The sequence below is a fragment of the Salmo trutta genome, chromosome 1 (assembly GCF_901001165.1).
Source record: "Salmo trutta chromosome 1, fSalTru1.1, whole genome shotgun sequence".
Classification (NCBI taxonomy): Eukaryota; Metazoa; Chordata; class Actinopteri; order Salmoniformes; family Salmonidae; genus Salmo; species Salmo trutta.
The window spans coordinates 43,068,982-43,095,436 of NC_042957.1; the positions used below are offsets into that span (position 1 = coordinate 43,068,982).

General features: G+C 42.2%; 1 protein-coding gene across 1 annotated transcript in view; it reads left to right on the forward strand.

Annotated features, from left to right (window-relative positions):
- Positions 1-26,455, forward strand: part of LOC115196407 (corticotropin-releasing factor receptor 1) — a 192,767-nt gene that overhangs the window by 126,306 nt on the left and 40,006 nt on the right. Inside the window, exons 6-7 of the mRNA XM_029757219.1 lie at positions 6,466-6,572; positions 23,309-23,429. Of these exons, the coding sequence (XP_029613079.1) occupies positions 6,466-6,572; positions 23,309-23,429 (228 nt within the window). The remainder of the gene's footprint in view (positions 1-6,465; positions 6,573-23,308; positions 23,430-26,455) is intronic.

Genomic DNA, 26,455 nt, shown 5'->3' on the forward strand with positions numbered 1-26,455 from the left:
AAAGAGAGAGATGCCAGGGAGGACATCCACAGAAGCACTTTGGATCCCTCACTGACATCTGTTTCCCTCAGACCCAACAAGAATATGAATATTCCTAAGAAACTGTAGCCAGTAGGAGAGTTAGGATCAGCGTTACCATGAGTGAGACCCTATGTAAAGTGATCCTTATGAACCTGATAGTTGTTTTTACTATGGGTTGGTATGGTGGGATGAGTGTTGTCCTGTTGAGTTACAGCTTGCCTTCAATGTATTCGTTTGGAGGCTTCTTTGAATGCTGGTACTGCTCAGCCAGGAAAGAGAAAGACATGACCGCAGTGCTGAGTACTATCACCACGTGAGAGACCATGTCCAGAGACCGCCTTTGCTTGCTTTCCACCATTGACCACTTGCGTCCGATGACTACTCAAAGCCATGAACTTTCTCTTGACCTTCCATCTCATGAATGACGTGGTTGTTTTCTAAATTGATTGTCTTTCTTGTGTTGTTTTAAAGCACTTGGAGATGTTTTATGTAATGAATAGCACTATAAAAGTTGTTTCGTTTGTGAATGACAAAGCTAGTTCCACCAAGTTAAAGCACAGCACAGCGAGAGAGACAGAGACAAAGGCAGAGATAGCAGACAAGAGAGAGTAGATTAAGAGTTTCTAGGAGAGTCTTGGCCTGAGGTAAAACACACTCCCCCATTTGCGAGATCAAGATAGCCCTGCTAGAAAAAGTTGCTAGGATGTATTGCATTTTTTTTGGCATGAATTGGTGGGATTAGTGTGTTTGTGCATGCTTGCGTATGTGTACAGCGTGTTCGAAAAGTTTTCAGACCCCTTTACATTTTCCACATTTTGTTACGTCTTATTCTAAAATGGATTAAATGTTTTTTTTCCCCTCATCAATCTACACACAATAACCCATAATGACAAAGCAAAAACAGGGTATTCAGACCCTTTACTCAGTACTTTGTTGAAGCGCCTTTGGCAGCGATTACAGCCTCAAGTCTTCTTGCGTATGACGATACAAGCTTGGCCCACCTGTATTTAGGGGAATTTCTCCCATTCTTCTCTGCAGATCCTCTCAAGCTCTGTCAGGTTGGATGGGGAGCGTCGCTGCACAGCTATTTTTAGGTCTCTCCAGAGATGTTCGATCGGGTTCAAGTCCGGGCTCTGGCTGGGCCACTCAAGGACATTCAGAGACTTGTCCCGAAGCCACTCCTGCATTGTCTTGGCTGTGTGCTTAGGGTCATAGTCCTATTGGAAGGTGAACCTTCACCCCAGTCTGAGGTCCTGAGCACTCTGGAGCAGGTTTTCATCAAGGATCTCTCTGTACTTTGCTCTGTTCATCTTTCCCTCGATCCTGACTAGTCTCCCGGTCCCTGCTGCTGAAAAACATCCCCACAGCATGATGCTGCCACCACCATGCTTCACCGAAGGGACGGTGCCAGGTTTCCTCCTTAGCATTAAAGCCAAAGGGTTCAATCTTGGTTTCATCTTGGACCAGAGAATCTTGTTTTCCATGGTCTGCCTTTTGGCAAACTCCAAGTGGGCGGTCATGTGCCTTTTACTGAGGAGTGGTTTCCGTCTGGCCACTCTACCATAAAGGCCTGATTGGTGGAGTGCTGCAGAGATGGTTGTCCTTCTGGAAGGTTCTCACATCTCCACAGAGGAACTCTGGAGCTCTGTCAGAGTGACCATTTGGTTCTTAGTCACCTCCCTGACCAAGTCCCTTCTCCCCCGATTGCTCAGTTTGGCCTGGCGGCCAGCTCTAGGAAGAGTCTTGGTGGTTCCAAACTTCTTCCATTTAACAATTCGCTTCATAATCGTCGCCAAACACATTGGCTCCAGGTCATCTACAAGACCCTGCTAGGTAAAGTCCCCCCTTATCTCCGCTCACTGGTCACCATAGCAGCACGCGCTCCAGCAGGTATATCTCTCTGGTCACCCCTAAAGCCAACTCCTCCTTTGGTCGTCTCTCCTTCCAGTTCTCTGCTGCCAATGACTGGAACGAACTACAAAAATCTCTAAAACTGGAAACACTTATCTCCCTCACTAGCTTTAAGCACCAGCTGTCAGAGCAGCTCACAGATCACTGCACCTGTACATAGCCCATCTATAATTTAGCCCAAACTACTACCTCGTCCCCTACTGTAGTTATTTATTTTATTTATTTTGCTCCTTTGCACCATATTATTTATATTTTAACTTTGAACTTTCTTCAAACTACAAATCTACCATTCCAGTGTTTTTCTTGCTATACTTTATTTACTTTGCCACCATGGCATTTTTTGCCTTTACCTCCCTTATCTCACATCATTTGCTCACATTGTATATAGTCTTATTTTTTTCTATTGCATCATTGATTGTATGTTGTTTTACTCCATGTGTAACTCTGTGTTGTTGTATGTTGTCGAACTGCTTTGCTTTATCTTGGCCAGGTCGCAATTGTAAATGAGAACTTGTTCTCAACTTGCCTACCTGGTTAAATAAAGGTGAAATAAAATAAATAAATAAATAAAAACAATGATGGAGGCGACTGTGTTCTTGGGGACCTTTAATGCTGCAGAAATGTTTTGGTACCCTTCCCCAGATCTGTGCCTCGACAAAATCCTGTCTCAGAGCTCTACGGATAATTATTTTGACCTCATGGCTTGTTTTTTTCTCTCTAGAAAAAAGAAACGCACACCTATAAAGGCGAGGTGCTGGCTAGCGGAGTAGAACACTAGAAAATAAAGGAAAGCCGCACACTCTAAGAGCTCAGATGCAAAAATGTAATAACCAACGTTTCGACAGCGAAGCTGTCTTCATCAGGGTATCATCTCAAACACTGCGAGATGAGTCATTTATATAGTGTCAAGAGACACACAGGTGTTTGTAATCATGGCCAAGTATGGCCTAATATCATTGGTTAACTCAAATATTTAAAAAAAATGGTATACAAAGAACATACAAAAAGACAAACAAATGGATAACATACGATCATAGCATTTGTAGTCTAAAATGTATCTAACAAACAATTACAATGGCAAAATCACAATAATCACAATTCTCTGACATGCACTGTTGTCACGTATACTCCCTCTCCGGCCTCTAGGTCATCCCGCACACCTGTCACCATCGTCTCACGCACCTGCGCCTCATGACACTCACTTGGACTCATTACCTCCTTGATTATCTTCCCTATATCTGTCACTCCCCTTGGTTCTTTCCTCAGATGTTATTGACAGTGTTTTGATGTCGGTGCGTTGTTTGTGTTTCATGTTCATTGTTTGTTTTATTTATTAAAACACTCACTCCCTGAACTTGCTTCCCGACTCTCAGAGCTCTCGTTACAGAATAGCACCTCACCTAAGGGAAGCATCAGGGAGTGTTTTTTTTTTAATAATTTTTTATGTCAGGGTAATGACGTCGGGTCCGGGAACTGCTACAGGCTCTCATGCCTCAACCAGATCGCCAGGCTCCCCAGCCTCAGCCGGCTCATCAGGCTTTCATGCCTTAGCCGGATCGCCAGGCTCCCCTGTTTCCACCGGCTCGTCAGGTTCTCATGCCTCAGCCGGATCGCCAGGCCCCCCTGCCTCAACCAATCTGTCAGGTTCCCGCGCCCCAGCTGACTCGACAGGTTCCCGTGCCTCAGCTGGTGTGACAGGTTCTCGCACATCAGCAGGGGTGACCGGTCGCTCCTGATCCCCGGGTTTGTCCCCTTTGTCGGCATCCTGCAGCTGAAGTCGCGCGTCAGGGAGGGGGTACTGTCACCGGCTCTCAGCGCACTCGTTATATAACTGTCAACTGTGGAACCTTATATAGACAGGTGTGTGCCTTTCCAAATCATGTTGAATCAGTTGAATTTACTACAGGTGGAATCCAATCATTTTGTAGAAACATCTCAAGGATGATAATTGGTAACAGAATGCACCTGAGCTCAATTTCGAGTCTCATAGCAAAGAGTAAATAAGGTATTTCAGTTTTTAATTTTTAATAAATTTGCCCAAAATTCTAAAAACCTGTTTTCACTTTGTCATTATGGGGTATTGTGTGTAGATTGATGACGGAAAACATTTATTTAATCTAAGCCTGTAACGTAACTGTCCGGCTGTGATAAGGAGCGGACCAAGATGCAGCGTTTTCGTTCCACATATTTATTATAACCGTGAAACCTGATGCAATACAAAAATACTTAAACTAACCAAAAAACAACAAACCGTGACGCAAAGAGGGGAAAAAACACACTACTCAAAATATAATCACCCACAAACAACATGCAGAAACACCCCTACTAAATATGAACTCCAATTAGAGGCAACGAGGACCAGCTGCCTCCAATTGAAGGTCAACCCCCCCAAAAAAACTAGAAATCGACAAACTAGAACTACAACATAGAACAAACACAAAAACACCCCCTGTCACGCCCTGACCACTCTACCATAGAAAATAACAACTTATATATGTCAGGACGTGACAGTAACAGAATGTGGTAAAAGGTGTGACATTTTTTTTCCATCTGACTCATCAAGGCGTACGTTTGTAATCTGCCGGTGGTAATCTATCAAAACCACATATTAGATTGGGGATTACAGAGGAGATAATCCCATCAGGATGTTCCGGATGGATGGAGATTCACATTTGTCTCTGGGGGGGGGGGTTGGTTTTGGTTTCTTTGTCTGTTAGTAGATCTTAGAGGGGAGAAAATCAGAAACAACGGGAAGAGGAACATGTTAAAAGAGACAAAACTAGAAGGTGCGCTCTGTGATGAAGTAATGAGAACAGGTACAGAACAACATGTCCAGAAAGAAGACAGGGAGGAACTGTAGAGAAGGAGGACATAGACAGTTGAGAGACAGTTGCCCCAGAGGTGTTAACTGTACGGGAATGTGGTTGAATCTGAAACTCACATAGGTAACCACAATTTGTACCACAATAAAGCTTCAAAATCAAAAGACTAGTCTGTTATCAAGAACACACTACAGGCAGGGCAGCGGTCTGCTACCCACCATGGTTTTTAATTGACTTGTCATTTGCTGCTGTGGAAGACTTGGATTACAATACTCAAGTATATTCACTTTCACACTTAATTTCACATCCATTGAAGGAACACAAAAGTATTTTGTTAAATTGGGGTGTGCTAAGTAGAACATTTAAATACTGTAAAGTAAAGATGTGATTTAAAGTACCAATGACATATAATTTCCCTGTTTGATGTCAATGAAAATGACTAAATGACCAGTATGTGATATTTGATATCGCTCATTGCACATTGATATTAATGACAACAGTGATCATCTTGTCCCTTATAAAATGCCATCTGGTTGGGTTATATGGGTCTTTTTAACAGATGATGGGAACTCATATAATCCAGTGTCAACTCAAACCTCTGCACTTTGACTCTGTCTATCTATTCAATACCAGACTGTTCTAATAGTACATAATTCATACAGACATATTAAACCATTTTTATAGATGAAATTCAATTATGTTACTTTTATAGATCCGTTGCAAAGTCTGCTGTACATGATGACCTCATGAGCAAAGGCTGTAATGCATGAACTATTGACGTATGTAAAGACCACATAATCAAATATAATTTTATTTGTCACATGCGCCGAGTACAACAGGTGTAGACTTTACCGTGAAAAGCTTACATACGAGCCCTTTCCCAATGCAGATATTAAAAGTGAGAAACATTTCCTAAATAACAAAAAGGAAATATTAACACAATAAAATAATTATAACAAGTCTATATACAAGGAGTACAGGTACCGAGTCAGGGGTACGTGCAGGGGTACGAGGCGGTTCAGGTATTTTTTGATATGTACATGTAGGTAGGGGTAAAAGTGACTAGGCAATCGGGATAGATAATAAACAGAGTAGCAGCTGTGTGTGTGTGTGTGTGTGTGTGTGTGTGTGTGTGTGTTGGAATGTCAGTGTAGTATGTGTGAGTGTGTGGGTAGAGAGCTAGTGCATAAAAAAGGGGCTCAATGCAGATAGTCTGGATAGCCATTTGATTAACTGTTCAGTAGACATATGGCTTGGGGGTAAAGCTGTTCAGGAGCCTTTTGGTCCCAGACTTGGCGCTCCGGTACCACTTCCCGTGCGGTAGCAGAGAGAACAGTTTATGACTTGGGAAGCTGGAGTCTTAGAACATTTTTAGGGCCTTCCTCTGACCCGGCCTTGTATAGAGGACCTGGATGGCAAGGAGCTCGGCCCCATGATGTACTGGGCTGTACGCACTACCCTCTGTAGCACCTTATAGTCAAATGCCAAGCAATTGCCATAATACGATTTATAGATGATACAATTTTGCACTGCTTTTAACAGTAGGCAATAGCAATACGAAAGTGCACGATATCTCTCATGAAGTTATTAGCTATCTTTTAACTTTGACAATGATGTACACTGCCAAGTATAGAATTGTGTGTCCATATTATTGTTTGCATATTACTGTAGTTTTTTGTGTATTATCTGTTTTTTTTTCTCCTTTCTTCAGAAAAAGAGCAAGCTGCACTACCACATAGCGGTGATCATAAACTACATGGGACATTGCATCTCTCTGGCAGCCCTGCTGGTGGCCTTCATCCTCTTTATGAGGCTGAGGTGAGTGACACTGTCCTCCAATCATTCCTCCATCATGTCAACACATCATATAACAGAAAAAGATAACAACACGACACCCGCCTGTTACGTTCCTTCACGTTCCTTCACCATGTCAACACATCCTATGTTCTGGTGTCACACCCACACAACCCCATAGCCTTGGTTACGGCTAAGTGTTTCATACTCAATCCAATACAACATGAAACAGTACAGTACAAAACCGAGAAGAAAATACCATAAATCCATAGTTCATAACTCTATAATAATCCTGCCAAGATTCATGTAATTTTATGGCTCAGCTGACAGGATCCACATTCTTATGCTCGATACTTGTCACTCACCGGGGGGAATATGTCATTATGTATACCACCAGCCCGGCCCTCAACCCTGCAGACAGTGCATGCTCTGTGATGACCCATCAATGTCTAAATTGAATGAGGTGGTGTATATAATGCAGCGGTGATTTGACCTAAGTGTAATGCAGCCCTGTTCGGTTCTGTCCTGTATGTGTTCAGCATATTAGTGAAGTGTGACCTGCTGGAGTGGGGTGTATTATTTAAATACATTGACACACACAGGCACGCACAAATAAACACACACACGGAAACACACACACTGACACCGACAAATCCACTCTGAGACTCAAACCCATGTTCACAAAAAACAGAATCTTGTTTTGTGAGAGGAGAGTGATTGTGTTTCATTCTGGACTCCCATGGCTCACCCGCTGGGCAAAAACTGGTTGAGTCAACGTTGTCTCCACATAATTTCAAAAACAAAAAATGTAATGACGTTGAATCAACGTGGGGGGGGGGGGGGGAGTTATCAAGGTAAGGGAATTTTGTATTTTTTTCAGCAATCTTTTAACCTCAATCCAAAGACATTGTGATTTTTACATATTATTTCAAATTGAATTCACGTTAGTTGACAACTCAACCAAATGTAAACCAAAACTCGACGCTGAAATTACATCTGTTTGAGAAGGTGTTGACCAGTGAAGGCGTTGTGTGGTGGTGAAAGCTGTAATACGTGACAAACAGCATGTCACTAACAACCCAACATGTCAGTCAGCCAAAAACCACCCGTCTGTGTTTTCTCAAAGGCCACACCAACACAGATTATCTGGACTCTGAGATTAAACATATAGTGTAAGAGATTGTTTAGAACAGATTATCCCGGATTAATCTGCTCCGATTTAATTTCAGCAAGATACTGTCTCACTGCTTCAATATCTCCAATCAGGAAGTCTCATTTGAGTTGAGACAACAGAAGAGTATTTTTTAGGCTCAATCTGGTTTAAATAGTTACATCTTCAACATCAGTGTCCTGTTTATTAACCTCTTAACCTCTCAGCTAATATAGCCAGTGCTGTGTCATGAAGATATTGCGATTGGTCTGTCTGTCTGTCTGTCTGTCTGTCTGTCTGTCTGTCTGTCTGTCTGTCTGTCTGTCTGTCTGTCTGTCTGTCTGTCTGTCTGTCTGTCTGTCTGTCTGTCTGTCTGTCTGTCTGTCTGTCTGTCTGTCTGTCTGTCTGTCTGTCTGTCTGTCTGTCTGTCTGTCTGTCTGTCTGTCTGTCTGTCTGTCTGTCTGTCTGTCTGTCTGTCTGTCTGTCTGTCTGTCTGTCTGTCTGTCTGTCTGTCTGTATGTATGTAGAAAAAAGAGGAGAGGAAAGGCTAAAGTCGTAAAGTAGTAGACAGGCCGGCCAGCACTGGTCTACTGTTTACTTCCTTAACCGAAATGAAACGGCTAGCAGGAACAGATGTCTGGGATGAACACACACACACCCTGAGACTTCATTACTCCCTCTCCACACATGGGCTGAACTCGCTGAAATCAGGGCCTGTTTTATCTTTTCATTTTATCAGGCTGTGACAAAGCTGTCTTTTTTAATGTTTCGTACACAAAAAAATACCTTTTCGGCTCTAAAGCCCCCCTAGCTACTTCATGGGTATAGACCTCTCACAGGAGAATTGTAGCTGAGTCATACATTGTAAGTACTGTAACGACAGAAGAAAAGTCGCTGAAAGGAGTACTTTCTCATTCACATGCCTCGCTTTGATAGATTATAGGCCTTCAATGTCTTTTGGCGTAAAATCGAAAGACAAAAGTGCCGAGGGACAGAGTTATTTTTATATATCCTTTTATATCCTCTCTAATCTGCTCTTCAGGACTGATTACAAAAATCGATAATAAAATTTGAAGGATTATCAGATTACGGAGATTAATCAAAATATCTTCACTGCCTGAGTACATTGTACAGTTAAAAGACAATGCACATCATTGTCACTCATGAGTGTGTAAACTCCTCGATGATCATGTAAACCTTTGCTGTACAGTTTAAGTGCCTTCAATGCATTAAGATTATTTCAGCCAAGGGAACCACATTTAAGAGGTTTTGTGTCTGTACATAAGCTTCGGTAACACTTTGTTTGGATAGTCCTAAACCTCCTATTCAAACCCAGTGAAGACCCCAGGCCTGGTTTAGTGTGCGGACAAGTTTAGATTGAATGACTTGAGGTTATTTCCAGACAGGGAACACAACGGTAAGAAAAGGGTAAACACGTTGCTATGCCTACTTGTTCAAGCCTCATTGAGTTAAGGCACCCAACGCACTGTGAACTGAGTTGTAGACAAAGCATCCATGGAAGAACCCTTCTGCTTCACCTCTCATTTTATTCACACTTGGTGAAATTTGATATGATACTGCCGAGCACTGAAATATATGGCTTCGTGTAAAAGAGGTAAAGGTGCTTTTGTATGGGACGAGGGCTTAGGGAACTTCAGCTGACATTTATCTAATTATATTGAATTGGGCGGACCTAAATTACTTTCGAGTTACACACGTGGATATTTCTTGTGCACAAGTTTTGTAATTGCCACCACTTGGAGACTTTGTAAACTTCATGATTTGTCAATTATTTTAACACTAAAGTGATTACGAAAAAGACAAAAAAAATCAGGGAAACAACTAATTTAGATTATCAGTGTCTTTCCACTGATCCCTGAACTAGGAGGACCTGGTGGTTTCTATTCCCATCCATGCTGACGTAGCAGCAGGATGAAGAGACGGGATGAGGAGGATAGGAGGCTACAGACCTCAGAGACACATGGTCTCAGTGTGAAGTGATGGCCCCTGGCCAGCTTCCTTCAGCTCTCCAGTGAACTGAGAAACGCACCGACAGCGAACAGATCCAGGATCCCAGCACTGCACTGGCAGGGTGTTACCAACGCAGTGATATGCCATTTGTACTGTGAAACACACCAGGGGGGATCTGCGTCAGTGGAAAAGGACAAGCAGAGCAGCACTGCTGTCATCCACTAATGGAAAACCCCGTTGTGAAAACGACAGAGGCGTTATTCACATAGCTAGCCAGTATCTTTGCCTGATCTATCCCCCCTCATTTTGTTTTCAGTAAAAGGAGCAGGTGTTTATACAACCTGGTCTCAGAGCATTTCGGATTATTTTGTATGTAAATCTGAGACTATCTATTTAGTATGATATGCTACGTTTCGTACAGTATGTATTCATTCGTCCATCACACATTTCATATGATATGTTATGAATTACAATTCATATTATATGTTACGAATTAGCTAAATGTAGGATATGTAAAACATTCTAGCTAGGTGGCTAATGTTAGTTAGCTCACTAACATTGCTAGGCTAGGGGTTAGGGTTAAGTTAAGGAGTTAGGTTAAATAGTTCAACTAGAGTTAGGGGAAGGGTTAGCTAACATGCTAAGTAGTTGCAAAGTAGCTAAAAAGTAGTAAAACATTTTTAATTAGCTAAAATGCAAAAGTTATCCGTGATAATATTCAAACTCGCAACCTTTGAGTAGCTAGATGTTCCCGCTATATGCCTACCTATCCACCCCGACCAACCACCTTCCTTTCGTTTTTGCTTTAAGTAAACCAAACAGTCTTATGTAACCAAACAGAATCATACGAAATGCTCTGAGAGCAGGTTGGTTTACAGCAAAATGCCCATGACGCTGTCCTAGTTCATTCACAGTGGGGAAGGGATTTGACGAAGGACAGTAACCATCCTTGTGTCCTTAAACATTTCCCTCGGGCTGTGTAAAATTACTCTCGAGTTCCCAATGCTTTGGCTTTAAAATGGCATCCAAATCAAAGGATCAGTAGTAACTGCAAATGAAGGGAATGGACTTAAACAGTCTCTGCTGTGAAAGTGACTCATTTCAACCATGAAACAGGAAATGCTGCTGCTTTCAAGAATGTGCATAGGGAAGATACAGGACTCCCTGGTAGAGGGAAATTAACAAAGAGATAGGCCAGTAAGATGAAAGGAACTGTGGTGATGTGGGAAGGGGTTCGCGGTCAACCCTACTGTACCACTAGGCCTTTGAGATCACATGTAGTAAGGATCCACTCAGCACAGAGCCCAGGGCTGTACAGCAACTCAAACCCCCTGAAATATGTGATACTATTCATATAATAAAGTGTAAGACATAAGCCACTGTTCCCCCTTGGAACAAACGTGGCGGAACTTTGGATCCCAAAGCAGCTGCTCGCCCACTTTCCGAGCGAGCATCCTAGTGTGACGTGTGACAGCTGGAGTGGTCCCTGGCAGTGATTGTCACAGCTCACCTGGCGCTGGCTGGCATCAACGCATCAGACGAAAAGTTGTCTAGCCTAGTGCCAGTCAATGTTTCAGCATGGCCTGATTTGTTATTAACTTTGCTTTAGTTCACTCCATTAGAGCCAGTTTGCAGAGGTCCAGTTCCAACACGTTGTTAAAGACCTTTGTTGCCAAGGTGCGAACATGAACACAACATCCACATTGAATCAAGCTGCAAATCATTGACATAAATACAGCTCCCTGTTGAAAGGGACAAAGTCTGCTACCAAAAGGGAAAAGCAAATAGCTGTAGAGATACTGTACCACAACACTTCTACCCAACTTAGAGATGTCCTCATTATAAACCAAGGCACTTTTGTGGTTACTTAAAGGGGACGATTACAGGCTCGTTTTAACAGCGATGTGGCATGTTTTTTTTCCGGAGGGGGTCCCTGATCCCGCTTTCTTTTTTACAAGAGCTCAGAGATGTGTGAAAAGAGCCTTCAGCCCACTGCTTATTAGTGATTCAAAGGGCTTCCTGGGGTAGCCATGGTGCTATGTTCTGTCTTCATTTGGTTTGATGGATCTTAGCCACGTGTCTGTCTAATTTCCCTTTGCTTCACTAAGGACTTTTAAAATTAATTCTACACTGACCATAGTACTAATAACATGGTATAGGACTTCCAACTGTAGCACCTTCCAAAAGCATAATGAATGATGCGTACAAACTACGTCAAGGGCAAAGCTGATGGGTAGAGAAGGGGAGAGGCTGAGGAGATTGAATCCTTACAACTCCATAAAGAGACTTCTTGATGATTAGGGTGATGGGAGTAATTTATGACAACTTTCAAGGCATTCTGGAACAACATGGGACCATTGATTATGCTACTTTGCTTCAATACCCGGGTACTCTCTAACCTTGAGGGCAAGGTAGTTTTGGGCATCAAGTCATTATAGAGAGACCATTTAGAGACCCGGTGACCCACCTAAGGCAAGTCATTATCTCGATGAGTAACCTGCACTCTCTCTCTCTCACACACACACATACACACACACACACAATTCCCCACGCACACTCCAGCGTTACCTCCTCCTGAAAAGGTCAAGTCCTATAGCCTGCTGTTGAGTAAGCAGATACACTAACCAATCACACAGATTGCTGACTTGACTCTAGTGCAAACAAGTGATGATTGTTCGTCAACGTATTTGACGTTGGGGGATTAAACAATACTTATTAATGGCTCAACAGACCCCGTTTCTGCTATCTGGGTTAATGGTGTATAATGTAATACACATTAATAGAAATTTACTGAAAGAACCAGTCAATACTCGTTTATACCGATTCAGGATCACTTTATCAGGTAATGCACAATGGCAGAAGTGTGGGCTATCATAAGGGACATAATTATTCTCTTCTTTACCAAGACTGGAACTTGCTGTAATCCTAAATAAAAAAGCCAAGGAAGGGATAATTGCCTATATCTCTCTGCTGAGTACTGAACTCACATGTTCATCATCTCATTCTGCTGGAAGTTAGTGATTCAGAGAATTTCTGACCTTTAATTATTTGATTTCTGCCATATAACACACAAGGGAGTACATGTAGTTGTCCCACTTAACCACTTAAGTAAAAATACTTTAAAGTACTACTTCGGTAGTTTTGGGTATCTGTACTTCACTATTTATATTTTTGACTACTTTTACTTTTACTTCACTACATTCCTAAAAAAGAGTATGTAATTTTTACTCTATACGTTTTCCCTGACACCCAAAAGAACTCGTTACATTTTGAATACTTAGCAGGACAGGAAAATGTATGAATTTATCAAGAGAACATCACTGGTCATCCCTACTGCCTCTGATCTGGCAGACTAACTTAACATTCATGTTACGTTTGTAAGTGTTGGAGTGTGCCTCTGGCTGTCCATCATTTTTTTTTATTAAAATGATGCCGTCTGGTTTGCTTAATATAAAGAATGTGAAATAATTTATACTTTTACTTTTGATACTTTAGTATATTTAAAACCAAATACTTTTAGACTTTTACTCAAGTAGTATTTTACTGGGTGACTTTCACTTTTACTTGAGCCATTTCCTATTAAGGTATCTTTACTTTTACTCAAGTATGACGATTGGGTACTTTTTCCATCTGCAAAGTTACATACAGTATATACACATGCACACACAAACCTGGGTTCCCTATCATTTACTATTGTCACAACAAACAGGAAACGATTAGGTGATTCCAGTGCACCCAGATATCCAGTTTAAGTATTTCAAAATCAGAACTTGACAATGTATTATTCAAGTAGCTATGATGTATAATGCGTTGGTGCTTGTGCCTAGTGTTGTATTAGAATAGTAGACAATACAGAATAGAATGAAAGAGAATAGAACATAGAACATGTCAAACATAGAACACAGAGTAGAACAGAACATCTCTGATGAGCTCTAGGTGGGAATACTTATGTAGCATTTAGCCATTGCATGTTGTGGATGGACTATGGTTGTTGAAATGCATAATATCCTTTTCTGGTAAACTGCTTTATTTATATACATGGTATTTAGCTCAGCTGCAGTTCTACCAGAACAACATGTTCTGGTAGAACTGATCTGGGTTTGAATGGTCTTGGTTTTACCACACTTGTGGCCATGCCCTCATATTTACCCAGCCCAGTGTGGCTTTAAACACTGCACTGCACCACACTCCAGTTCTTTTCCACAGTCCCCTTTAACTTATTGTGAAATAATCTGTTATTCTGCAGGTCCCTGCTGCTCAGCTATGCTTGGTGGTTAGAGCCTGGAGGCTGGAGTTGGAAGTAAGAATGAGAAGTGTGTCCGATTTTGACAATGTGACAATGGTTGTGTTGCCAGAGATTTGAACTTCGACTGTGCCCAGAGAAGAGAACTCAAGTGTGTGTGTGCGCAACTTTGTCTCAGGGCAATTTGTTTTATTCTGTGACACTCCATTTAGTAATATATGTTATGTTACGATAAATTACATTATGAATGGAATAGCAGTCGTACAATATCATATGAATTAGAGGACCTATAGCAGGGTTCCCCAACTGTTAGCAGGGTTCCCCAAGTTTTCGGACCAAAAAAAGTATGTTAGAATTTGCATTGTTGTTCATAAGACTGTAAAAACACCAGCAAGTGATTTTAATTTGGAAAATTCTGTTCCCAAGTATTCCCATGCATAATAGAGAGAGACACATGAATGTATTGCTTGGGCCAACTTGCTTGGGCCAAGAAACACGAGCAATGGACATTAGACCGGTGGAAATGTCTCCTTTGGTCTGGAGTCCAAATTGGAGATTTTTGGTTCCAACCGCCGTGTCTTTGTGAGACGCGGTGTGAGGTGAACGGGTGATCTCCGCATATGTATTTCCCACTTTAAAGCATGGAGGAGGAGGTTATGGTGTGGGGGTGCTTTCCTGTTGACACTGTCTGTGATTTATTCAATGTATGCATGGTTTGAAATTATAATTTTTTTGTCAAATATTATATCTGTTTGGGCTTCTTGCGGTCAATTTGCAGTTGTTGGTTAAGTGTGCCTTGAATAAATCACAGACAGTGTCAACAGCAAAGCACCCCCACACCATAACACCTCCTCCTCCATGCTTTAAAGTGGGAAATACATATGCGGAGATTATCAGTTCACCTCACACCGCATCTCACATAGACATGGCGGTTGGAACCAAAAATCTCCAATTTGGACTCCAGACCAAAGGAGAAATTTCCACCGGTCTAATGTCCATTGCTCGTGTTTCTTGGCCCAAGCAAGTCTCTTTGTCGGTAGTGTATATAGTACCATACTTCTTACCTGGTCATACAATAGCATATTAATTGGATGATGTAAGTTATCATAGGTCTTGGAGAACATATAGTATTATACATCTTTCTCTAAAACCCGGTTGCTTGTTGGTGGTTAGGTGAACTAACGACAAAGGTTAGGTTAAGTTAATTTACATTAAGAAACTAAAGCGACAAAGAATAGGTGAATTTACATAGCAGGTTAGTTGAATTGGGTTAATTTTAGAATAAGGGTTAGTGGAAGGGTTAGCTAAAATACTAGTTTTCCCTGACACGACTCGACACTCAACGTTTGGATTGTTAGACAGACTTACCCATCCTCTCTGACCAACCTCCCTACCTTTGTTTCTGTCTGAAGTAGCTAGACCATTAGTAGGTATCATATGTCTTGCAGGTGCTCAGAAATATGTAAAGTATGTTGCACATGGCTCTGAGGCCAGGCTGGGGTGTGTGTGTGTGCGCATGTCAATTCCACATTCTGAACCTCACCATGTAGCCTGGGACCCCATACAGAAAAGCTTGTTTCTCCCCATCACCACTTCATTTAGATAAGGGCTGCAGCACTGCTGCTGGTGTGGGTGTGTCTGATAATTTAGCATTTAGAGTTTCTCTTGTCATTCATGGAGCTAGGCAACATCTTGACTGCGGTGGCATATTGAACAAGCATTTCGCTACACCCGCCATAACATCTGGTAAATATGTGTATGTGACCAATACAATTTGATTTGTTCTCAATAGAGATAGATAGAGGGTGTTCCAAATGGCCCCCTATTCCCTATAGAGTGCTCTACTTTTTACCAGAGCCCTGGTCAAAAGTACCTATTCCCTATATAGTGCACTACTTTTGACCAGAGCCCTAGTCAAAAGTAGTGCACTACGTATAAAGGGAATAGGGTGCCAATTGGGATGCAGCCAGAACCTTAGAACCTCAGTCCCTCCCCTGAAGACATCTCGCCACTGTCCATCTTTGGCAGTCATATCATGTCACCTCTATTGATGCGTGATGACATCAACCCACAGACAGAGAGAGAGAGAGACTGTCTCCTAGAGTGGCATTGGAGGGCATTGGTTCTTAGAACTTTCCTTTGGGTAAACCAACTGGAGATGTTCTGTTCTGACGATTTAAAAACAAAATCCTGTTTTATATTCTCGAAAAACAACTGAGGTGACCGTTTTCGTTCCAGTTCATTTCTACCGTTGTAAAAGTTTGACAGAAAGAGGTTTGTTAGGTTATGGGAGTGTTTTATTCTCTTGAAGGCAAAAAGGGGACTTACTGAAATTGTAATATCCCATTTAGCAGACGCTTATCCAGTCGTGCGTGCGTACAGTTGGTGTATGGGTGGCCCCAGTGGCATTGAACCCTCAACCCTTGGTGTTGCAAGTGCCATGCTCTACTGACTGAATCACACAGAATCACTGTGTGAACTGAAGTATCATATCTTGTTCTCCCTCATATTTGTATACCCTGTAAATTGGTAGTGTGCTTACAGTCAGTACTCCCCAATAAATAAACAGTGCACTGGGCAGTCTGGCACATTCAAGAAACACTGTAAATAGGTTTAGGCCCCTGAGAAAAGAATCGCAAATTGAGTTTCTGCGTTTATTGTTTTTTTTCATAATGTGGCTTCACTTTGTCCTCCCTCACTCCCTAACTCTCCCTTCTCCCACTTTCTCATATTTATCTCTGTCACTTTTCTAATGACAAAAGTTGAAATTGCCTGTGAAATGACATGAAGTGCCTTATTATTAATCAAATTAAAATGAAAAGAATAATGATAAAGTTCATTTTCAGGCCAGTCTTTTGCTCTCACACAGCACCACACAGCACAGAGCTCCATCCAAGCCCTGTATTGCATTCCTCTTCAGGGCCATTCTGTTTCCCTTTTTACCTACATTGATATGCAGTGGCAAATAAATCAAAGAATCACTTTGATGCCTCTTATATCCTAATTTGTTCCTCTGAAGCCTGCACTTTATAAATAAATTTGCACGCTCTAACGCAATACCTCAGAGACACTTCTCTATGGAGAGCTGTGACGACCAGGGGCTCTGCGTACAGTGTGCATGTGTGTATGTGTGTGTGCCTTTCAAAGTGTGTTTTATATAAGATAATCATTTTGAAAGTATGTGTGTGTCTCTGTCCATTCCTAGATACTCTGTAAACAAGAGACTGTCTACATATACTCGCCAAAAAGACACATTCTGAAACCTCAACCTCCTCAGTGTTTTGATTTCAGATTAAAAGTGACATTTCCTGTATGACACACACCAGATATTTTGGGTTTTGTGAGTGTCTGTACTTAAAATATTAGTCCTCTAGAATTCTTTTAAGTCTCTTTAATTTAATAGGATTTGATGGGTCAGCCCCCGGACTTCTCAAATGTCTACTTAATTGGAAACATAACACACTTGTATAACTCGGCATACCTACCAGCTAGAGTTAACCATATTTCAAAATATTTTCCCCTGAAGAAGATCATCGCAAACCATCGCAGTCCAGGGCCCATGGTCAAAAGTAGTGCACAACAAAGGGAATAGAGTGCCATTTGGGATCCTTGTTTTGTCTCTGAGATCTCCATGAAAGTGCATCTGTAAATAGAATTGAGGTAGATTTCTAGAGCTTCAGATCCTTTCTTTGGCTGACAAATGAATACACGTAAGGTTATGTCTGAAGGGAACTGAGCCAGCAACCCTTGACTTGGACAACCCCTGTCCAGCGATACCTTGTCAGGGATAACTGAAGGAGAAGTAGGAAGATAAGGAAACATGGGTCCACTCTCCGCTGCCTCCCGTAATTTAGTCCAGCCTGACGAAGAGAAAGGAAGAGTAAGAGAGAGAGGGGAGGGGAGAGAGAGAGAAATAGAATGAGGGGGATGACAGAAAGAGAGTGAAGAAGAGAGGAGTAAAAATGAGTAAATTACAGTGGTCATTTTGAAAGAGGGAGAAGGACTGAGGTGAGGGTGAATGAAGGAGAGGGTTAAAATGAAAGATGACGCACAGTGGGGGGAGAGACGAAAGAGAGAGCCAAAGGTATTAGTGAAATTTCTTGTGAGAGAAAAATAAAAGAGAAGGAAAGGTAGAGGACAATGTCTACATTGGCTGTACCCCAAAACAGTCTCTGGTGGATTAGTCATTAATAATGTAGGAATTCAGATGTTTTTTTCAAAGCTTTAAAGGGCTTTGTTTTTGGCAGAACCTGTAGGTGTAGCTATGTCAGCCATGTGTGCATGCATGCGTGCTTACGTGTGCGCATGTGCCTCCGTGCGTGTGTGTGCGTGTGTGTGTGTGTCTCTTGTACAACCACAAAGCACTTACTGTAACATGGTAAAAACAGGTCATCTACCACAGTGTGCATTCTGTCACATTTATTACATTGGTTGGAAATGTTTTTGAATAAACACATGATGTAATGAGCCATTAAAAAGGTAGTATAACGTGGGAGGAATGCTGTCAGTACATGCTTTCAGAAAGTATTCACACCCCATTACTTTTTTTTCACATTTTGTTGTGTTACAGCCTGAATTTAAAATGGACAAAATATATATATTTTTTTGTCACTGGCCTACACACAATACCCATAATGTCAAAGTGGAACTAAATTAATTAAAAACGAAAATCTGAAATGTCTTGAGTATTAAGTATTCAACCACTTTGTTATGGCAAGACTAAATACATTCAGAAGTAAACATAATAAGTAACATGGACTCACTCTGTGTGCAATAATAGTGTTTAACATCATTTTTTTTGAATGACTACCTCATCTCTGTACACCACACATACAATTATCTGTCGGGCAGTGAATTTCAAACACAGATTCAACCACAAAGACCAGGGAGTTTTTCCAATGCCTCACAAAGAAGGGCCCCTATCAGTAGATTAGTAAATATAAAAAAGAAAACATTAATAACTTTACCATGCTCAAAGGAAATCTCCTCCCAAAAACAATATTTTAGGGGGCAGAGCTTGCGTGTTGGAGTGAACGGATGTGTGTGAGAGAGGCTCCTGCAACTTTTTTTGCGAAACAATGAAACTTAACCTACTTTACAGCACTTTTTACAACAAACGTCTCTTTCTAATACAATATTGTAATTTCTATGTGAACATGCCGAGTAAATGGCGTCCAAAGGACAATAAATCCTCATCGGAGGCCTCGGATGTTTTGGATCGGATGTTTTGGCTTCGGATCCCCAGCTGGACCGTGCACATCGTGCTCTTGTCCTAGTGCCTGGACCGGGCCAACGTCCTCGCCCAGTAATCATCTGTTGTCACAGTTTCAAGACCAAGGATCTTATCCTGCGCGAGGCTCGAATGAGGGGTAACCTGTTAAATAAAGGAAATCCCTTCCGTGTCTATGATGATTATGCGCCCGATGTGGCAAAGCATCGCGCCGGCTACGGAGATGTCATGACCAAACTCTACAAACTCCATCTTTGCCCAGCCTTGCTCTTCCCTGCAAGACTCAGAATTACCCCGCCTTCCAGTGAGAAGATTTGTCTCTCCTCGGTTTTGGACGCAGAGAAGTTTATCTGGGAATATACACCAATCCCCTGTACGGGTTAGAGCACCTTGTCATTGTGTGTTAGTGTCTGCTCATGGACTCGAATCCATACTATGCCATAACGGGTGAAACCTTATTAAACTGTCTAAGCGAGGGCTGCCGACTGAAGGTTTATTGTCACTGCCAAACATGTAAGATGCTGAGCCGACCAATGGAGGGCGGTCAGAGCTCTCATTTAACGTTAATTTCACTGTCATTCCGGCTGGACGACTGACCTGTCATTGGAGTTTAGAGCGATGCCTGTTTGAGTGGCCTTCCAGGTTTGATCATTGACACTTTCGGATGGATATACTTATATTCCCCCATTTTTGTTTTGTTTCGTTATTTATTTTTCAATTCTTACATTATTCTTATTACCATACCATTTATTTATTGCCTGCAGGGGACTTGGGGTGATGGTTGGGGCGGGGCAGACGAAGACACCTGGTTCTGTCATTTTCAATGCCCTGGCTGAGGGAAGGAGGTTCTCACCCAAGATTTGACGGCACACGGCCCCGTCCATCGTCCTTTTGATGCGGTGAAGTTGTCCTGTCCCCTTAGCAGAAAAACACCCCCAAAGCATAATGTTTCCACCTCCATGTTTGACGTATTTGACCCCCTCTCAATCAGAAAGATTTCTGGCCCCCAGGTGTCTTTTATACAGGTAACGAGCTGAGATTAGGAGCACACTCTTAAAGGGAGTGCTCCTAACTGCAGCTTGTTACCAGCAAAAAAGGCACCTGTCCACAGAAGCAATCAATCAATCAGATTCCAAACTCTCCACCATGGCCAAGACCAAAGAGCTCTACAAAGATGTCAGGGACAAGATTGTAGACCTACACAAGGCTGGAATGGGCTACAAGACCATCGCCAAGCAGCTTGGTGAGAAGGTGACAACATTTGGTGCGATTATTCGCAAATGAAAGAAACACAAAAGAACTGTCAATATCCCTCGGCCTGGGGCTCCATGCAAGGTCTCACTTCGTGGGGTTGCAATGATCATGAGAACGGTGAGGAATCAGCCCAGAACTACACGGGAGGATCTTTTCAATGATCTCAAGGCAGCTGGGACCATAGTCACCAAGAAAACAATTGGTAACACACTACGCCGTGAAGGACTGAAATCCTGCAGCGCACGCAAGGTCCCCCTGCTCAAGAATACATATACATGCCCGTCTGAAGTTTGCCAATGAACATCTGAATGATTCAGAGGACAACTGTTGAAAGTGTTGTGGTCAGATGAGACCAAAATAAAGCTCTTTGGCATCAACTCAACTCGCCGTGTTTGGAGGAGGAGGAATGCTGCCTATGACCCCAAGAACACCATCTCCATTGTCAAACATGGAGGTGGAAACATTATGCTTTGGGGGTATTTTTCTGCTAAGGGGACAGGACAACTTCACCGCATCAAAGGGACGATGGACGGGGCCATGTACCGTCAAATCTTGGGTGAGAACATCCTTCCCTCAGCCAGGGCATTGAAAATGGGTCGTATATGGGTATTCCAGCATGACAATGACCCAAAACACACGGCCAAGGCAACAAAGGAGTGGCTCAAGAAGAAGCACATTAAGATCCTGGAGTGGCCTAGCCAGTCTCCAGACCTTAATCCCATAGAAATTCTGTGGAGGGAGCTGAAGGTTCGAGTTGCCAAACGTCAGCCTCGAAACCTTAATGACTTGGAGAAGATCTGCAAAGAGGAGTGGGACAAAATCCCTCCTGAGATGTGTGCAACCCTGGTGGTCAACTACAAGAAACGTCTGACCTCTGTGATTGCCAACAAGGGTTTTGCCACCAAGTTCTAAGTCATGTTTTGCAGAGGGGTCAAATACTTATTTCCCTCGTTAAAATGCAAATAATTATATAACATTTTTGACATGCGTTTTTCTGGATTTTTTTGTTGTTATTCTGTCTCTCATTGTTCAAATAAACCTACCATTAAAATTATAGACTGATCATTTCTTTTTAAGTGGGCAAACGTACAAAATCAGCAGGGGATCAAATTATTTTTTCCCCCACTGTACATGTTTTTGAGGGTCTCACCTTTCCACAGAAGGATATTAGTGTGTAGCCCAAACTGTTCAGACGCTACAGACAGAAGTCGGCAGATCAGTTGTACCGACTTCAGATGAGTCCCAAGACGCTTGCGGGGATCGTAGAGCAAAATGGATAACATCATCGTGTTTGTGAGTATCCTCTTGCCATAGAGGGCTCGTGATAGTTTGTAGACCGTTCGGACGCTACAGACAATTTTGTGAGAAGACCAATTTTCGGGATGTCTCATGGTCTGACAAACACTGCTCTAGCTGTTTGGGACGGCAGGTAGCCTAGTGGTTAGAGCATTGCACTAGTAACCGAAAGGTTGCAAGATTGAATCCCAGAGCTGACAAGGTAAAAATCTGTCGTTCTGCCCCTGAACAAGGCAGTTAACCCACTGTTCCTCGGCCATCATTGAAAATAAGAATTTGTTCTTAACTGACTTGCCTAGTTAAATAAAAATAAGTAGCTCTGTCACCTTCCACAGATATCTGTAGTTAAGCTGATAAATTTTTATGGGGATTTCTTTATTATGCTAAATAGATTTCCGCGGGGGGCTGACATTGACTCTAGGCAGTTTAAACATGTTCAACTGCTTTCGTTGGCTTATTCTCTCACTGCAGTGGGTTTAAGACAAGTGTTTAGCTATCTTGGAATTAAATACATTTCCAAGACAAAATCCAAGAACATTATTTTCAAGAATCTAATTTCTTCATAACTTTTTTAATAGGAAAAAACATGGGAAGAAGCTTAAGAACATTTCAAATAACTTTACTGAGGAGTAGCAACCTTTCGTAGTTTAAGTATAAGCTTAAGGAAAAAATGGCGCTTACAAAGAAATGTATTCTTAAGAAGGTTTTGTGAATCCGGGCCCTGCTGGTCCTGGATGCTTTCCTTTCCTAGTGTCTTATTACCTCCAAGTTTGTACACCAATTGTGTGAATTACAACCTTGACTGATCTAATAAACCATGCATTAGCTGGTCCAATTCGATCAGTCATGCCTGTGGGTTGAAGAAACCGCTGGGCTGCTGGTGATACTAAGGCCTGTGGAAAAGATTGATCAGCCTGCCCAACTCTACCGTTAGAGGGTAAAGGGAGATTATTGTGAGGGGGTTTGCTTTGTCACTGGAGGTGGGATGAAGTGGTTAGAACAGAACAGAGAAAGTGATACACCACCTGCTTGAGGGAGCGGGTCTTGTCTAGCTCTTTAGACTTACTGTAGGGAATATGTAAATTGTGGTACACACACAAAGCCACGCACACACACACACACACGGCCATAGTCCCACACACACACACACACACATGCTGTACTAATTATGCAAAACACACACACAAACTTCCCCAATCTCTCTTAACTTTCTCTCTTTTTATCATGGTCCCATTATTCATCATTCCATCATATGTATTAACAACATTATCCTGCATAGCGTGAGGAAATGTCGCGTTCACCTCAAAATGTTGTAGTAAGAAAAAATATTTTTGCACTAGGTTCAAAGGTCATAATTACACTGAAGAAGGAAAAACTGCACTCACTGCAATAATTATACTACATACCACCAGCCCTTAACCTGTCCTCTGTTCTCTCCTCTACCACCAGGAGTATTACAGTGCAATGTATTGACTTAGGCGTCAAGAACCGTGATACATATCTTTTTGCAAAAGATTCACAATGTGATGCATAGCAATGATACTATGTTGCACTGTACAGTATAATTAATAGGTACCAGTGCTTACCCTTTCCTCTATTCTCCTCTCTTCCACCAGGAGTATCCGCTGCTTGAGGAACATAATCCACTGGAACCTGATCACAGCTTTCATCCTGAGGAACGCCACTTGGTTTGTCGTACAGCTCACCATGAACCCTAAGGTGCACGAGAGCAATGTGGTGAGTACAGGGAAGTTAACTGTACATCCATTTCAGGCCGCTTTATATGCAATAAACATATACATACAGGTAACTGCCAAAATAAAGGAAACACCATCATAAAGTGTCTTAATAGAGCGCCATCAAAAGCCGTTAAAACAGCTTCAATGTGCCTTGGCAAGTGTTCAAATCTGGTGACTGAGATGGCCAAGGCATATGGTAAACATCGTTTTCGTGCTCATCAAACCATTCAGTGACCACTTGTGCTCTGTGGATGGGGGCATTGTCGTCCTGGAAGAGGCCACTCCCATCAGGATAGAAATGATTCACCATAGGTTGAAGGTGATCACACAGAATGGCTGGCTGTGTATTTATTGGTGTTTACCTTACCCTTTAAGGGGATGAGTGGACCTAAACCATGCCAGGAAAATGCACCCCACACCAAAACAACACACACACACACACACACACACACACCTAACTAACTAACTTTGGAGTACCATCATATTGTCCTGGTTCACTGTTAATTGCCCTTCAGCTCACCTGCCTCTTGATGTTATTGCTTGTGCAAACTGAGCGTGCTCAAAGCGACCCAGGGGCCTCCTGAGTGGGCAGCGGTCTAAGGCACTGCAGTACTACAGGCGTCACTACAGATCCCGCCTCGATTCCAGCCGCGACTGGGAGACCCATGAGGCAGCGCACAATTGGCCCAGCGTCGTCCGGGTTAGGTGAAGGTTTGGCCGGCTGGGATGTCCCTTGTCCCATCGAGCTCTAGCAAGTCCATACTGGAGTTACAGCGATGGGACAAGACTGTAACTACCAATTGGATATAATGATATTGGGGAGAAAAAGGGGGGGGGAAAAAAGTGGCCCAGTCAGTCAGCCCTCCTCCTCCATCTATTCTTCTTCCATTCTGAGAAGAAACAAGATGGCTGCCGTCAGCTATTAGCCTTGAGTTCTGCTTGTCAGTTGAAAGACGGAGACTTGACGGCTCGTTTAATTTATTATTTGCGCAAGGTCGTGGAGCAAGTGACCTGCAGAGGAACACAGCATAGTACATAAGTCAGGGCAAATATGTAATATGTTAAAAGCAACAGAACAAGTCAACGGTTGTCAGATCATAAAATAATATATTGATTGCTTTAGGGAGGTTTTGGGTGGGGTTAATTAAAGATCAATGACTTACTGAATAGGTTTCTTTCTGTTTTTTTCTTAGACCACATTCCGTTGACAAGAACATTTGGAAAATACGAAATGTATGAAATGTTAGAAACTTTTTCCACATTTTGTTATGTTACAGGCTTATTCTAAAATGAATGAAATAATTTTTTCCCTCATCGATCTACACACCAATACCCCATAATGACAATGCAAAAACTAGTTTAGACATTTTTGCAAATGTATAAAAAATGTAAAACTGAAATATCACACCTACATAAGTATTCAGATCCTTTACTCAGATCTATGTTGAAGCACCTTTGGCAGCGATTACAGCCTCGAGTCTTCTTGGGTATGACACTACAAGCTTGGCACACCTGTATTTGGGGAGTTTCTCCCATTCTTCTCTGCAGATAATCTCAAGCTTTGTCAGGTTGGATGGGGAGCATCGCTGCAAAGCTATTTTCAGGTCTCTCCAGAGATTTTCGATCTGGTTCAAGTCCGGGCTCTGGCTGGGCCTCTCAAGGACATTCAGAGACTTGTCCTGAAGCCACTCCTGCGTTGTCTTGGCTGTGTGATAAGGGTCGTTGTCCTGAGGTCCTGAGCACTCTGGAGCAGGTTTTCATCAAGGATCTCTCTGTACTTTGCACATCTGTACATCTTTCCCTCGATCCTGACTAGTCTCCCAGTCCCTGCCTCTGAAATTCATGATTCCAAAACTTCCAATTTGTTGCTTTTTAACCATTTCCATGACTTGATTATGTGTTTTGGATCATTGTCTTGCTGCATGACCCAGCTGCACTTCAGCTTCAGCTCACAGGCGGATGGCCTGACATTATCCTGTAGAATTCTCTGATACAGAGCAAAATTCATACTTCCTTTTATTAAGGCAAGTCATCCAGGTCCTGAGGCAGCAAAGCATCCCCAAACCATCACACTACCACCACCATGCTTGACCGTTGGTATAAGGTTCTTACTGTGGAATGCAGTGTTTGTTTTTTTCCAGGGCTAATGGGACCCATCTCGTCCAAAAAGTAATACCTTTGACTAATCTGTCCATAAAACATTTTTGATGATCATTCAGGTGCTTTCAGGTGCTTTTTGGCAAATCTTTGGACATGATGGGTCCCATTATGTCTGCAGCAAGACAATGATCCAAAACACACAATCAAGTCATAAAAATGGTTAAAAAGCAGCTGTCATGACTGTCCTGATCAGGTCAGGGTACAGGAGACCACCACCCTACAGATTATCTCCCAAACCCCCAACAGAGGAGGAGAGATCTAGGGGTCTGAAGATGTGGGGGTTTTATGACACCTCATGCCCATAATACAGAGAATTTCCTTTGTCCTAACAATGGAGAACTGGCCTCAGAACCTTAAACATGCAATAAAGGGACTTTGGAACAATGGTTTCCGTCAGCCACAATGGTGGTTATGACGAAAAGTGGAATATTAAAATGTATGTAACTTTTGTATTTGTTTTTAAAGGTTAAGAGATGACGTTATTATGAAAACATTGTACCTTTAAGAGTTTTCCCAGTATATGCCTGATGTTTATACATTGTACGCTGTTTGGAAAATATCCAAATCAAACAGAATGTTTTGATAAAGATGAAATGTGAAGTTAGTGTCTAAAATCGGATTTTTAGCCAAAATCTAAGCCTTGCCCCCTTGACTTGGTCCGCCCAGAGAATCGCCCTAAAGGCTGTTACACCCACTTCTGACCCGAGGGTATAAGACAGGAGAGTGAAGAATTAACATAGAAGACTATTGACCCCAAGCTGCAGCCAAGGTCTAACAAAGTCGACGAACCCCAAAACGAAACACAAGGTTGAAGACAAAGAAATATTTTTCTACACGAGCTACGGACGAGTAGCTGTGTCTAAG